At 39.7% G+C, this 17,207-nt stretch overlaps 1 protein-coding gene across 4 annotated transcripts in view; it reads right to left on the reverse strand.

Annotated features, from left to right (window-relative positions):
• Ppp2r2a (protein phosphatase 2, regulatory subunit B, alpha) overlaps positions 1-17,207 on the reverse strand; it is a 58,416-nt gene that overhangs the window by 15,875 nt on the left and 25,334 nt on the right. For 2 of the 4 annotated variants that reach the window (NM_001205188.1, NM_028032.3), the window contains exon 3: positions 8,945-9,042. The exons of 1 other annotated variant lie outside the window; for it this stretch is intronic. In NM_001205188.1, the coding sequence (NP_001192117.1) occupies positions 8,945-9,042 (98 nt within the window). Of the gene's footprint in view, positions 1-8,007; positions 8,079-8,944; positions 9,043-17,207 lie in introns of all 4 variants that reach the window. One more of the 4 variants, NM_001360033.1, reaches the window with a different exon arrangement.

Below are 17,207 nucleotides of genomic sequence, written 5' to 3' on the forward strand. Positions count from 1 at the left end.
GAAGAAACCTGTTAAATTATCTTGGAAACATGTGCTTTGGTTTGTTTCTTCTAGCAATGCAGCCGGACTGTTCACTTCTTCTTGCATACATCAGTCATTAGTGAATGGGCTGGTCAAAACATTTTCAGAACATACCAAGAGCATATCCAACTATGGGGTGTGTTGGTGTGCCACACTCATGTCAAATTCCATAATGTATTTGTTTTTTCTGTATACTCAAACATCACATGTTGTCAGTCTTACACACCTAAATTTACCCAAACAGCTGCATGAAATAATAAATGAATCTACAATTGAGTTACTATTATTTTTTAAGATCATATTTAAACAATGATACATAGTACTATGAATATCTAAGGCTTAAAGGGAACAGAATCCCCTATATCAAAAGTCTACCCTTCAAGTACCCAGTGTACAAGAGAAGCTACACATTGAGTTATTTCATGAAAACCATAAACCTATGAAAACATAATTTTCAGAAACAGAATCAGGATACCATCAAAGATTCCTCAAGAATCTCACACAAGGTCCACACCTGATCTATTTGAATCTATTACAAAAACATACTACAAACAAACAACCACTAGGAGTCTGGCAACTATAAGAAACATCCTTTCCCTAAAGGGAAAAATATTTACACCAGAAAATAGTATCTTAAGGTTAAAAGAAGCCACATGCCACTACACTACAGAAGAGAAACTCACTCCCAAGACAAAGTAATAGAATAGATGGCCTAGCACTGAAAAAGCAAAAACAAAACCCCTCAGACTCCAGACGTGAGCTTGCAGCCAGCTGGGCTTTTCCTCCAACAGAAGAACCAATGCTTAGGTTAAGCAACCATGGCAGCTGTTCTCTAATGAACCCACGACGTGAAAAGTATGAAGAAAAAGAAAAAGGTAAAGTGTGTTACCTTCAACACACATCAACGTCACGTGACTTTCTGGGATTCACTTAAAACAAAAAATGAGGCCTGGAGAGATGGCTCAGTGGTGCCAGAGGTCCTGAGATCAATTCCCAGCAACCACATGGTGGCTCACAACCATCTGTAATGGTATCTGATGCCCTCTTCTGGTCTGTCTGAAGACAGCATCAGTGTACTCATGTAAATAAATCTTTTTTAAAAATGAAATAAAATAGCCCTCATACATTTGACCATGTTCTGTGCTTCAGTTTTCTTGCATGGCCTTTTAATACACCTAATTTCTTAGTTTTTGAGCACCACAAAAATCTATTTTCTTTACCATGTGCATTATGCGTAAAATTTTGCCCAACAGAGTCACAAGTGGCTTATCCTCAACACCTGTACTAGTAGTGTCTGGAATGTAGGAGCCTTCAGGTTCTGCCTGAGAAACAGCATTTGCAACAGAAAGGACTTAGCAAAATATATAGCTAGCAACATAGAAACAGCTTCCAAACAAGCTCTAAGACATACTTAGATTCACCAAAAACAGTACAAAACCCAAACCACATATTTCCAATAGAGCAACAACAGAAGAGAACCCCCAACACAGAAGACTGCCCTAACAAGCCTCACAGCCTAGTACGTAAGACAGAGAGCTACACTGCACAGGGACAAGGAGACACAAAAAACTACACATATGAAGAGGCAAGTTTGGATTCTGCCCATGGTGGTCTTGTTGTGTAGAGCCCTGGAAGGCCAGGACCTATCTCAAAAACACATTACCTCCCACAGGTTAACCACTGGCCATAAACTGAACACCTAAAATACTATAATCAAAGGGATACTCACTCACTCAACTCATTCATCCACTCCAGAGTTCTTGCTATATAAACCAGGCTTGCCTCAAATCTGTGATTCTCCCACACCAGCCTGCCCTGTGCTGGAATACAGGTGTGCACCACAATGGATGGGGTTAATAGCTACCTCCTTTGTTTATTCACCTACTTTTCAGCTTTTAGAATGGGTCTATTGGTTATTTTCATGAACTGCACTACTGAAAAGTCCAAGCCCTATCTATTTTATACCTTACATACGTCAGCATCTCTAAGATTGCATCCCATTAGAATGGAAGATGCAGTGACTAGAACCTCAGGTGGAGGCTTTGGGAGTAACAGCAGCATGCTGCAAACCTAGTTGTCTTATGTATTTGCTCTTTATTTCACCACCGTGGCTGCAGTCTCTTTATAAATTTAACTGTGAATAGCCACATGTCCAGTAAGAAAGAGATAGATGACAATCCACATACAAGAGGCATTCCGGATACAGACAGACAACCAGAAAGGAACTGCCTCCATCAAAACGTAATTTAAAAAAGCAAATATACAAAACAAAGAAAGTAATCTCAAAACAACTCATATATGGTGGCAGGCCCATCTACTATAAAACCGAAACTTGAAAAGCCAGAAGGTCTCAATTCAGAAAGATTATGGATGCCAAACACGACTGACTACTACATCCAGCAAAGCAACCTCTCATAATGGTAGAACAAAAAATTTCCATGGTTAAAATGGACTAAATAAGCCAGGAGGTGGTGGCACACACCTTTCATCCTAGCACTCCAGAATCGAGGCAGAGGCCAGCCTGTCCCAAATCAAAAACAACAAAAGACTAAAAGCAATGTATGACAAGGAAGTCAGCTTTACAGAAGATTCTAAGGAAGGGAAAAGTGAACTTATCTACTAGGCCACAGGAAGAATAAATCACACTAGAGTAATAGTTAAAACTAGACAAAGAAGAAAACACCAAACACTACAAAAGCAACAAAATAGCTGAGGCAGAGAAACCATGTCTCAAAACAAACATCTCCCAACTGGGGCCTGAAAGACAGCTCAGCAGCCAAGTTGCCTTGAAGCCTAACAACCAAAGTTCAACTTCCTAAATCACCATGGTGAAAGGGAAAGAACCTGTTCTCCATGTGCACATGGCATGTGTACAAATACACACACCCAGAAACACACTTGATAGTTTGAATAAGAATGGTCCCCATTAGCCAATGCTGGAATTGAATGAGTGTGGCCTTATCGGAGGAAGCCTGCCTCAGTTTCTTCTGGCTGACTGCCCTTCCAGATATAGAAGTCTCAGCACGGTATCTGCCTGCATGCTGCCATGCTTCCCACCATGACGATAATGAACTAAACCCTGAAACTGTAAGCCAGCCTCAATTAAATACTTTCCTTTATACAAGTTGCCATGATCATGGTGTCTCTTCACATTAATAGAACTAGACTAAGACAGACAGACAGATACACACACACACACAGAGTATAATTTTAGCCAGGGATTGTGGCATATACCTTTCAGTAGGTAGAGGTGGCTATGATATATAGTGATACCCTTTCTTGTTATGATTTAAAAAAAAAAAAAAAAAGTCTCTCAACCAAAATTAGTCTAGAGTTGCATGGATTCACTTCAAATAACATCAATGCTTTTCCAAAAGCATTCCATAAAATAGAAAAGGAAGACACAAAACCCTCTTGCCACCTGAATTCAAGAATACAAACAAAACAGATTATCAAGTTGGCTTCATTCCAGAGATGTAGAGATGGATGGCTCGAGATATATTATAAATTACATATATACATATATATGTAATATGTTATAAATTACACAAATGGACTATAGGACAGAAATCGCATGGCCATCAAAATAGATGCAGAAAGGGCTTTTGACAAATTTCAACATCCTTTCATGTTAAAGTCCTGAAGATAACTAGAATAGAAAGAATGTACTTTAACAATATAAAGGGTATATAAGACAAACTTATAACCAACATTAAAAGGGGAGAACCTCAAAGCATTTACAATAAAGCCAGGAAAAAGACAAGGCTGCTTCCTCTTTTCACTCCTACTCAATACAGTGATATAATTCCTAGTTAGCCAGGGCAGTAAGAGATCCAGGGGCTCAGTGGGTCAGAGCACTGGCTACTCTTCTCAAGGACCCAAGGTCAATAAATGCCCAGCTCTAACTCCAATTCCAAGAGATCTAACACCCTCTGCCCTCTTCCGGGCTTCACAGGCAACAGGTGTGCACATGGTACACAGGCATTCATTCAGGCAAACCATCCATAAACATTAAAATAATAATAATAATAAATAATAATAAAGGAAGATAATATAATATTACCAGATAATATGATTCTATACCTGCGACCCAAAAGAGCACCAAAAAGCTCTCAGATCTGATAAACATTTTTGTGTAAATTAAAATATCAGTTACAAGCATCCGGAGAAAAATAACAGTAAGTCAGGGAAATGACCCCCACTCAAATGCTTAACGCCAAGATGAAAAAGCTTTCCAGAACCTACTACTTTGTAAAAATATATTTTTGTATAAAATAATTTTGGGTATAAAAACTTTATACCAAACTTTCAAACAATGGGTTTGAAGGGTGCTTGGTTGGACAATGCTGCATCCAGAAGGTACAGGTTATAAAATGAAAATTTCAGTCCGAAAACTGGCTTAACTCCCTACAAGTCATTATTGACGGAGGCCCCAAAAGCACCCAAAACAACACAGGCTATTGTTTTTACAATTGGCTATCTACCATAACTAAATGGAAAGACCCTGCTGCCAAAACACTAGACCAATTATAGGACAAAAAAAAAAATGAATCTGGAACTAATGGAGAAACGTCCGTACTGGCTAGCTTCCATAGAGGAAAGGTACTACACAGCCTGCTTGGGAAGAAGACATCAGCGCTCTTAATCAGCACTGGACCTTGCCTGCTACAACACCAACCTTAACAAGAAAGACGTACTCACCTAACCACAATGGAATGGCTGTTACAGAGGTACAACTACTTAGTTGAATTTGAGGTTTGTGCCACAGGAGGTAATTCATGTGTGGAGCTGTAAACTTGGCCAAAGGCCCATGGCTAAGAAGGTCATAGGCTGAAGGTAGAAGGGGTGGTCCTACTATGTTATTTTGCTAAATGTTCATGCTATCAAACTGCCTTCTAAATATTTATGTTTATGCCCGTAGGTTAGTTACACTCTACTTACTTAGGCCGGGGAAGGTTCTTTTTGCAGTGGGCAGCAGTTTATAATACAGAGAGACTAGCAACTGATCAAAGCACTAAGAATTTAGCCACTATGAGTGTTCCGCCCTAAGTATATTAACTTACCACCCCTACCCTCATTTCAATAAACATCCCAGAAAGAGTGGAAAGAATGTACAAGCTAGAAGTTGAGAAGGATGCTGTAAAATGTTTTTCTGGACAAGATTAAACCATAACACTAGTGAATTCACAGCAGAAGTGGTTACCTGCACAAGACTTAAACAAGAATCAAGCCACTCAGCATTTCATTTGGATGGAGAAGGGACTTATGAGGTCCCATTCCTAGCTGAAGATATACTGGCAGTTGGTAAAGGCTGGGGGTGGGGGGTGGGGGAAAGGAGTCATTTTTCTTTCAGGATGTGGACAATGGTAGGTTTCCCAGAATCCTGTGGATGGCCTCATACCCATGTATACATATGGGCAGCACTAACTAGGCTGTGTGTGGGCTTATAAAAGAAGGAAGGAAGTAGAGGAGACAGAGACAGGAAGGGTTAGGGTGCAAGGTAGAAATGTTAAAATATGTATACAAGAATGAAAATCACAAAGAACAACAACAACAAAAAAATACTGGTTAAAAAGAAAGAAACCAGCAACTATAGTGGTGTATACCTTAATCCCAGCACTGAGAATATAGAGGCAGGAGGATCTTTGTGAGTTTGAGGCCAGCCAGTCTACAGCTAGGTCAGCTAGAGTGACAGACAGTAAGACAAGAATGTCTCCAAAGAAAAGCAAAGCAGTCACAGCAACTGCTCATCTCAACTGAGCATCCATGCAAAAACCAGACCCAAAAGGCAGCCGGAACCCTTCTGAAGCCTGGACTGTTAGCATAAAAACAAAACATTCAGATACGTCGATTTTAAATTGTAAACCAAATACGGAAGATGGGTAATCTACTTTAGGACATACTGTAAAGATTTATTGACCACACCATGGCTATGATCACCTGGGGGGGGGGGAGGACGGGACACGACTCTTTACTTTTGTGCCTCAATTTCTCTATTAAAATAAGCAATATACCATTGTTATGTAACTTTCTGGGACATTTAACCTAAAAATAAGGAAAAGATTATTGTAGCTCCTTTCCCTTTTCCAGGAACACACTTTCACCAATATAGATGTGACTCCCTCACAGCTTGTGCACACACTTATTATTAATCACTGACAGACCCAGAGTTACACTCTAAGACATGGCTATGCAAGATTAACTAGCAGAAACACATCAATTAATATCAACAACATGCAGGTTTGGGGATAAATCATTACTGTTACTTAACCAATAACTTAAAAACATTTTATATATACTGAGTGATCCTCAAAATAATGCATATAAAACAAATGAAAAGACTCCTTTTCATATCATGGCATGATTACCAAAAAGTTTCCCATTCTGCTCATTCCTCCTCAAACAGTACTTACTTAAAATAGCATTTCAGAAATTTGAGAGATTTCAGAAAATAAGAAACTAGTTTCTTTCAACTGGGGGTGTGCCAAAGCCCCCCATAAGGAAGCCAGATGAACCACTAGGTGTCTGTCACCTCCTTTGACCATAAGTTCTAAGAATCAATCTGTAGGTTATCAGGTTTGGCTGAAGGACCTTTAACCACAAAGGTGTCTCACCACCCCGAGACTACTCTCTGATATGAACTGCTGGGCTTATTTTCTGATACACATAACTGTTTAAACAATTTCCCTTTGTCCGGTTTTGTTACCAAGCACTATCACTGGTCCTGTTAGAAAGATTCTAGAGTGCTTTGACAACTGCTAAACTCATACAAAAGCATTCATTTGCCTCATTTATCCTAAATTCCCATCCTTTTTTGCATCTGATTTGGCTTTAATAACAAATTAACACCTACAGAAAGTGGAAATTACTTCATCCACATGCAAAATATTTCCAAGTTAGCTTTTAGTTGACAACTTTCATTTTAAAATAGCAGTGACCTCAGCAAGAACTGGAACCGCACCCCCCACCCCAGAATGGGAAGCCTGTATGCTCTGCCCTTTGCCTGCGAGATCAAGCACAGTAACAGAAATTACTTTTGAACTTTCTTTCTAGCCAGTTGTAGTGGCATATTCTCATAATCCCAGGACTTGGAAAGCAGAGCCAGATGACCCAAATTCAAATTCTCTGCCAAATTCATTGCTGGCCTACGCTATATGACATACTGTCTCCAAATAAGTAATGAATGAATAAATAACGTTCACATTTGGGGGGAATCTAATACAAAAGGCAGTTAAAAAAAGAAAAAGAAGCCGGGCAGTAGTGGCGCGCACGCCTTTAATCCCAGCACTTGGGAGGCAGAGGCAGGTGGATTTCTGAGTTCGAGGCCAGCCTGGTCTACAGAGTGAGTTCCAGGACAGCCAGGGCTACACAGAGAAACCCTGGCTCAAAAAACAAAACAAAACAAAACAAAAAAAAAAAAAAAAAAAAACCCAAAAAACAAAAAAAAAAAAGAAAAGAAAAAAGAAAAAGAAAAGATATGCCAAAAGTTCTAGAGATTAGCTATATATTTCTAACTTAATATTTTTATTTGTAAAGAAACGAAGTCCCATTTTACTTTCTTTTAAAGATAATTATGGTCAAGTTCCACCTGTTTGAACAAATGGGCTGGGGATGTGGCTCAGGTGGCACACTGCTTGCCTAGCATGCATAAAGTCCGTCCCCAGTAAAAATAAAACTCAGCATAGTGCTATAGGTCCATAATCCCATCACTTCAGAAGTGGAGGAGGCAAGGTCGTCAGAAGTTCAAAGCCATCCTTGGCTACATAGTTAAGTTCTAGGCCAGTCTGAGATATCTGACACCCTGGCTCAAAACAAATCCAGAAACAAAAAACCTGATTCTGCCTCCCTTCCCACCAGATCACTCTTTGTCAGGCAAAGGCTTGAATCTTATTTTTCTACTTTCTTCCAACCAAAGATTAAATTAAAGGAGACATATTTAGTGTTTCAGACACTATTAATCATTTCTTTTAAAATTAAATTACCTACCTCACTGGGGTGTTGTGAGGATTAATTCATTAGTGTTTCTAAAGCACTTTGAGATCCTCAGGTCAAAGGCGCTATAGAAGTGCAAAGTAGTCGTATTATTACTAGATTCTTTGCTTATTTAAGGAATTTTACAATCCTTTAAAACCTTACCCTGTGTTTTGATTTAGACATTTGTAGAATCCTGCAATTTATCAACATTAAATTCTCTGAGTATGTTACAGACAGACAGGGACTGATGTTTCAAAGCCAATTGTCTTAAAGGTGACAACTTGACATAAAAATGACTGGAGCAAGCTTGGAAATATCCAGTATGACAAACTGTGTCCATACAAAATTCTTATGAGATATCCTGTCAATCAGATTTACAAGTGTGCATAAATTATAAGAAAAACAAAACTGAAATGTACTTAACCTTAGACTCTGTATTTAAATTTTTTCATTCTTAAGAGGAAAGGGAACAGTATCCAAAAAAAATTATTTTAAAAGCTAGCACTGTGTTGATGCATTAATTACATTCACATAGGTGCAAGCACAACACAGACATTTAAGGCTAGTAATGGTTTTTGTATGAACTGATTATAAAGTAATTTGGCTGATTTTCTTCCAATCAACCTTACCCTCAATTACACAGAGCAGCTAAGCCTTGAGAGGTCAACTTATTACTGAGGGTAAAGACTTCAAATCTGGCTCAGTCTCAGATTAATCAACTACTTCCCACCCTCTTCTCTACCAAAGGCTTTTACAATTCAAATGGGTTTTCAAATAAAAGCAACAAAGGCATACATACAGGAGCACACACACGCAGAGCTAAGAGAAACCGTAAGCTATCTGCAGACAAAAATTTACTCAGGGTCCAGCGTTAAAGCTGGATTTTTCCAGCACAACCTCCAATCTCAAGATCAAACTGAAAAGGCAACACTGAACTGTCAGTACTTACCTCCTGCTCTTGTTGAAAGATGACAACTCTCCCACCTTTATCTCCTGTGGCTAGTAATTCTCCAGAATGATTAAACTCTACTGTAGAAATTATATCTGCTGTATAATTGAAACAAAAACAAAAAGACATCAGTTTTTGACCCTCAACTCACTAAGGATGTTCATATCAGCATTCTCCATCTATGCACATCAGAAACATTTCCATAAAACACTTTCATTTGGGGGAGAGGCTCCCCCAAATAAACTGACTCAAAGCCATTCAACCAATCAGGAAGATAATAATAAATGCCAGGTTTGTAAATATTTCACTAATTTGTGAATGAAAAAAAGAAACCAGACACTTATTTGTGGGATTTGCTATTATAACCATGTATATGTGTGACTTGTAAAAGGGGGACTAAGCCAACAGGTGCATGTAGAGGTCAGAGGGCAAGTTTGTAGAACAGGTTCTCTTCATCTTCACATAAGTTTCCAGGCTTGCACTACAAACACTGAACCATCCTGAAAGCCCAGTTGGTGGGTTGTTTGGAAAAGTGGTCTCTTGTAGCCTGGGATACTCTTGAACTCCTCATAACTAGTTTCCTTCGTGAAAGTCCTGCAGTATTTTATGATGACATCAAACAATAATTATTTTATTAATTTTCTAACAATACTTTTTATTGGTTTAGTTTCCCCAGACAAGGATTAGCTAAGTAGCTCAAGTTGGCCTCAAACTTGCTATCCTACCACCTCAGCCTCTTGAATGAATGCTGGAGTTAAAGATAGATGCCTCCATACCTGGCTTTATTTACATACTTCTAATGAGCATGATGACATTGACATTTTTGGTTTTGTTTGCTGGAAGGGTTACTCTAGATCCAACTCTGAAGGAAGACTCAAGTATGCTAAGCAAGAGCTTACCTCTGCTGCTAGGATTATTTATATAAACTCAAAGCCTTCAAAATCAGGGCAGAAAGAAACCAATGAGTAGTGCAGGCCAGTAACCCCCAGTACTTGGGAGGCAGAGGCAAGAGCATCAGGATCAGCCTCTGCTACATGAGAACCTGTCTCAAAAACCAACAACAAAACTCTAAGATATTACAGAGAGGGAATATTTTTAATAATTTCAGATGGAATTCTAATAGTCGTAAACCCAAATTGTATTCTTAAAAGTCAGTAATATATACACTCTTTTGTTGTTGTTGTTGTTTTTTTGTTGTTGTTGTTTTTTTGAGACAGGGTTTCTTTGTGTAGCCCTGGCTGTACTGGAACTCACTTTGTAGACCAGGCTGGCCTCCAACTCAGAAATCCACCTGCCTCTGCCTCTTGAGTGCTGGGATTAAAGGCGCCCAGCTACATATACACTCTTGGGTACAAAGATAACAAATGAGCTGAAAAAGAGAACTGTGTCATGAAAGCTACCAAAATGGGAACACTCTTTAGATTTAAGTAACTAGGGCTGGAGAAATAGTTCAGTGGTTAAGAGCACTGACTGCTCTTCCAGAGGTCCTGAGTTCAATTCCCAGCAACCACATGGTGACTTACAACCATCTGTAATGGGATCTGATGCCCTCTTCTGGTGTGTCTGAAGACAACAACAGTGTACTCATGGGGGGAAAAAAAAGTTAAGTAACTATTCTGTAGTTTATAAAAGCAATAGTAGTGACACCGCAATCAGAATCATTATATTAAATGTGACATATTGCCCAGTACAGAACATTATGTCCTCATAAATATGAAATGTCAAAGACCAAAATACTCTTTTCAAAGAAAAGGAATCTTTCTAAAGATAATAAAAATGTTATTTTACAATCAAGACTGTCTTACTAATCTTAAGAGCATTCTAATATGGTTAGTGGGAAAAAGGAATCCCCCATCCCCACTCACTCACCAACTAACACTCAGCAAATTTTAAACACATAGATTTATAAATTATGCAACAAAAGCAAAGTCTTTAAAAGGCTTCATCAGTTCTTACATCAATTCGAGTTTATAATGGATTCATTCTATGAATACAACATCTCCTTTCTAAACTATTACCATCCAGGCTTGCCCTTTGCAGGTGAAATAATCACTTCTTTGGTGGGTGTGACTGACAGCAGCATTAGTGGCCTATTTTTACCTTGCCTGTTCTTGTCATCTACTTTTCTGAAAGTCCTTCGTGTGGCGTAATAAACAGATAACAGATAGACAAGAATCCCAAACTTTAACAGTTGTTTTAAAACTCAAAGGAAAACATCCGCTTGTGGCCTACAGAAACTGTAATAATTAGCGACAAACACTGCACATCAATGGACCAAATTCTCAGCCCTATCATTTTCTCCGAGCTGTGAGGCAATGCAGTTACTCGCTGGTTTTATAATTTGAAACAAGAATGACTTTTCAAAGAAGTAATTTGAAAGAAACCAACCAGTACAGATATGCAAGATTTCTAAAACTGAAAGTTGAACGTGTGCTAAATACCCGATAAACAAGAGATGGGAAATGTAGTCACAAGTTGAAAACTATGGCCTACCACCCTCTCTGTAAGTACCTTCCTGGAACCCAGTAAAACTAAAAACTAAAAACTAAAGGTAATTTACTAGCTGGTTAGCTAGTAAATTGAGAAAGTCTGACAACCTTAGTTCTTCTATAAAAATGACTCCAAGCACATAATGGACAGATATATAGAACTACAGTGTACCAAGTGAGCATTAAATATATCTATTTCCTATTCATAGCACTAACTGTAATGTTTTTCATTTTCCATGTATAGAGGAACAATGGAAAACTGTAGATATCAAGTATGTTAGGGGGTGGTGCTACATACAAGTGTCAAGAGTCAAAGCCAAGACTCAAATTTAGCAGCCATATGGTTTCAGGGGCAGCATAGGGTTCTGGAAGTCATGAAATGAAGGTTAAAGGAATACAGTCTAGGCATTCAATTTGCTGCTTTCCTTTCACCCCGACAAAGTACCTGTACTCAACAAAGCACCTAGAACCAAACAAGTTTATACCTTAGTAATGGCTGAGCAATAACTAAGCACTTTACACAGCATCCACTACATTAAAGACACCAAGGGTACTGAGTGATCACACATTCTAAATTCCACCTCTGCAAGAAAGATGTGCAATATATTCATAAGGAGTTAATAAATGTTTGAAAATAGAGTAAGAAAACCTAGACACACATTCACAAAACTGCCAAGGAGTAAAGACAAATAGCTCATGGGTCAAATGCCTATCTAGATGGGCTATAGGTGAGAAATACCATCTCAAAAATAAGGTACGGTGAGGTCAGTCTGGTCTACAATAGGAGACCTAGGCTACAGAGTTACACAATTACCCTGTTAAAAATAATAAATAATTCCAGGTGGTGGTGGTACACATCTTTAACCCCAGCACTTTGGAGGAAGAGGCACAAGAATCTATGAATTCAAGGCCACCCTGCTCTATAGAGGGAGTACCAGGACAGCCAGAGGTATACAGAGAAACCCTGCCTCAAAAAACAAACAAATGATAATAGTAATGTCAAAGGAAAAATATAAAACACAAAAATTAATCCTAGCACATAAAGATCAAATAAATGTGTAGAGATGCCTCCTCATGTTGCACTTAGGACTGACTGTAGCTCAGAGGGAGAGCACATTTTTTTATAGCACACAGGACCCATTTCAGCCCCAGAACCAACAAGTAAATGAATACAAATAAAGGGAAGAAGACCTAACTTGGATAAACTGCTGAAGTGTGTCTAGCCATCTGGGTTGGAGGGTCCTGCAAGCTGTACTTCAAAATACAAAGTAAAGGCCAAGCTCATGCTGAGCCATGTCCAGCTGTTATGCATCTTTAATTGTACCCTTAAGTCTCATAAACGGCAAGGGAAGAGAATTCTTAATCCTACTTCTGAGAACTAGTGTTATTTTAGTAACTTGGCAGAGGGTAGGTACTGTGTGATTGAACATCTCAGTATCAAAAGGAAGGTCTCTATCATAAAAGTGCCATCATACCAGTTTTCTAAAAGTTACAAAGCAGTTTAATACTCTAAGGACAATATCCAAAAACTGAAAACAAATTACCAGAACATAGACAGGTAAGAGATAGGAAAGCCATTACTGTATCATTTCTACAGGAACACCAGAATTCATTCATTCATTCTTTCTTTCTTTCTTTCCCCTGGTTTTTCGAGACAGGGTTTCTCTGTGTAGCCCTGGCTGTCCTGGAACTCACACTGTAGACCAGGCTGGCCTCGAACTCAGAAATCCGCATGCCTCTGCCTCCCAAGTGCTGGGATTAAAGGCATGCATCACCACTGCCCTAATACTACCAGAATACTCTTATATACTACTCAACTAAATGAGAAAGAAATCAAAAGGCAGTAATCTGCTGACAGATCACTTAACGTAATGTATAGGCACACAACACTGCAAACGCAACAGGGGTGTGCAGGACTTCAGCACTATGATGGTGAATCTTCAGTGTCAACCTGACCAAAGTCGTTAGCACCTGTCTTAGTAAGGGTTTCTATTCCTGGACAAAAACATCACGACCAAGAAGCAGTTGGGGAGGAAAAGGGTTTATTCAGCTTACACTTCCACATTGCTGTTCATCACTGAAAGAAGAACTGGAACTCAAGCAGGTCAGGGAGCAGGAGCTGATGCAGAGGCCATGGAGGGATGTTCTTTACTGGCTTGCTCAGCCTGCTCTCTTATAGAACCAAGACTACCAGCCCAGAGACGGTCCCACCCACAAGGGGGCCTCCGCCCTTGATCACTAATAGAGAAAATGCCTTACAGCTGGATCTCATGGAAGCATCTCCCCAAGTGAAGCTCCTTTCTCTGTGATAGCTCCAGGCTATGTCAAGTTGACACAAAACTAGCCAATACAGCACCTAAGAAACATACCTCCTCCTCAAGTCTTCTGTTTTGGGAGTGGTTTAGCTGAGGAGGAAGACCCCACTGGTGGCAACCATCTCAGGGGCTGTGGTTTCAAGCTGAATAAAACCAGGGGAGGGGCAATGCAGACTTTGATTCCTGACTGTGGACACAAGATTAATAGCCACTATTGCCTTCCCTGGCATGAGACTATATCACCTCAAACTGTAAGCCAAGCTTTTTATCATCCCTAAGTTGTTTTTTGTCAGCTACAAGAAAACTAATACAAATACACTCTTAACATGTTGACTAAGCAACTTACTTACCCAAGCACTTACTTACCCAAGTAAAACAAAACCTAAGAAACCAGACACCCATATATGAATGTAAGAAGAAGGAATAACTACTGATATAAGCAATAGCAAGCAGGATACAGCTCGAGATGCCTTGGGCTGGGTGAATAAAGCTAAATGCAAATGGCAACAGAAGTTGAAACAAGAGACCACGAGTTGATTACTAGGGTCAGGGATGAGATGCACACTACAGAGGGCCTGAATGTTCTGGAGCAACTCAACTGCTTGGTGTACCAGTTGCAGTAATGACTGTGATTGGTTTTTCTCAAAGCCTATAGCACTGTATAATCAAAAGAGTTATGTTTACCATGTGAAAATAAGTTTGTCACGGAAAGTAATAAAATCCAGACATTGGAATCCTATCCCAGGCATTCTGTAATCCTAATCTGATATATCACTCACTTGTTACCATGCTTTCTGAATTTTTAAAGCCTTCAAGGTATACCTAAGGCATATAGTATTCTGTAAGTATTACCAGTCATTCAAGTTTCACTTTCATAACTTTACATCACTCATGTTTAAAGTAACGGATTCAAATACTCACTATCATCTGCGTCCTTAAAGGGCTACAAGAGAACAAGCTAGCTAGCTGTCCCATCTTCAGGCTGCCAGGCTCTCCCTCTCTTCAGTCCTGAAAAGCTTCCTCCTTCCCGTCACCAATCTCAACAATGCCCTGCAAGTCACTAACCACTAGGGGATGACAAAAGACTAAGGATAGGGTCCCAGCTCTGCTCTACCAATACGTAGTGGTTTCTGTGTTCACGATTGGGTTTGTCTTTCAACAGAGCATATGCCTTGACATATTTAACAGATATTTCAACCTATCTAGCAGGAACAAGAGTATAATGGCTGGAGAAAATACTATTGTTTTATTAGGAAGCGTCTAATTCAGAAAATTAAGGGTGTGAAAGGGCCATACATCTGCAAACACTATTCAATTTTTCCTAGGACCATGGCTTTCTGTTAGAAAACCTGGAGTTCATAAACTACACTGAACTAGCGTCTTCCAAGAACATGACCACAACATTCCATATACCACAGTCTATTTCTCACATGGTTACCCTTGAGGACCATGCAGCCAGAACACGAACCTCGGGAAGACAAACTACACTCAAAGTAGCACAGGCTTCCCTCAGTTTCCTACAGAACAGCCTGCCGCTGCTCACCTGTAAACAGGGACATGCAGACTAACAGGCGACTCACTTCACAAACACTTAACAAAACTGCATAAAGCTGATAGAGGCCCTTCCAGAAACTTTACCCCCAGCTTTAGATTTAAGAAAGGTCACACACATGGTACAGAGTCCTATAGACACCTCATCTAGTGGCACTACTGTTCACACCTCATACTGCGATTGTCACAGATAGGGAAGCAGCTTGGCACATTTTAAATGAACTGGATAGTGCTGTTCCTCAGTTCCCTCGTGCCTTTTCCATTCCAAAACTTTGTCCAGGTTACCCTACTACAGTCTCGTTACTTCCCTTGGCCTATGAGTTCCTCAGACTGCCTTGTCTTTGATGAACTTGAGAGTCCTGGGCAGTAGACAGTGGGAAATCCCTCAATCTGAGACTGTGAAATGCATTTTTTTAAACGGTAGGTAATGCTGCAACTGTGGGTTCCTGGCAGGAAAATCACAAATGTTAGCATACCGTTTATGTCACAGTATTACAGTGGTACATCCTCCTTGTGGTTAGAGTGGAAATGTCCATGATTTACTGATGACATAGTCCATTCTCTATTCATCTAAGGTTTTTCCTATAGAAAGTTACTCCTAGGCCCCCACATTGTGCTTAGGAAGGTGCAGCCTAAATTCAAGGGGATTGGAGGAAGCTTAAAGCTCTTTGTTAAAATTTAAATATAATTTCAATCTATTTCAATTATTCAACATTTAGCCATTAAAAGCCTTCAGGGTTGGCTTTGGATCCTTTTGGCATGCTTTCACCATTCATATCTCCTCATACTTTATAAAGAAAAGGAGGAGGAGGAGGAGGAGGAGGAGGAGGAGGAGGAGGAAGAGGAGGAGGAGACGGAGACGAAGACGAAGACGAAGAAGGGCAATGCTAGCACATAAGAGAATAAAGTGGGAGCTGTAACTCAGTTACTAGGCAGCTTGCTTAGCATGTATGAAACCCTGGATTTGATATCCAACACCACATAAAGCAAACATGAAGAAGACATCTGACCTCAACCAGTGGTCTCCCCAAGCATGGACATTTACACACACTTACACACACACACACACACACACACACACAGTTTTATTCAAATCATTAGCACAAAATTAACATTTCATTTTATAGGTGCATTTTTAAATAACTGAATTTACACAAGTTCTGCAAAGAGGAATAAACAAAGAATAAAAGGATGAACCACAATCAAAGCTATAACCAATGGACCTCAGACCATTTGACCACGGCTAACACTTTTGTCCTGGAACAAACTGCTCGGTAGTTAGCTAGGCTCTGAAGCTTAGGCGGGTCAGTGTCAGCTCGTTCACATGTTTAATTAGGCACAAGCCTATACCTTAGCTCATCATCTTGTTAATCTTCCTGTACTTGTTCTTTCCAGATGTGGAGAGATGGATTGAGGAGAGCAGGTAAACACGTTATCTGTCTCTCTGTACATTTCACAAGGTCCATTCAAGACTCAGAGATTGGTACATACTTATATTCCAATTAAAAGGCACGATCCATTTTCACCATCTTTTCTTTGACCCCACAAAGCTACTTAGATATGACTAACACAAATTTTTTCAGAAAGACTCATTCAGAAATATATAAGGGAATGCTCAGACTGGGGTGAAACTTAGCACTTGTGAGGCTAACACACGAAGGGGAGGTTAATACGTTCACAAAGCAGTAACTTCTTACTTAAAAGGGATGGCTATCTTCAGGTTCTTTCCCTGAAGAACTTTAGGAGGCTCTTTTTAGACTGTTGTCCTCTAGAGGGAGCTCAAAGTCCTCAATAGTTTTCCCAAGGTCAAGCCACTAAACCCACACAGATCTGATTGTTGGAGAAACAGCCACTGTGCCATGCAAAGCAGGTCCAACTTAATGCTGTCCTTTGGAAACCTCTTCCCTT

This window comes from Mus musculus, chromosome 14, assembly GCF_000001635.26.
Source record: "Mus musculus strain C57BL/6J chromosome 14, GRCm38.p6 C57BL/6J".
NCBI lineage: Eukaryota > Metazoa > Chordata > Mammalia > Rodentia > Muridae > Mus > Mus musculus.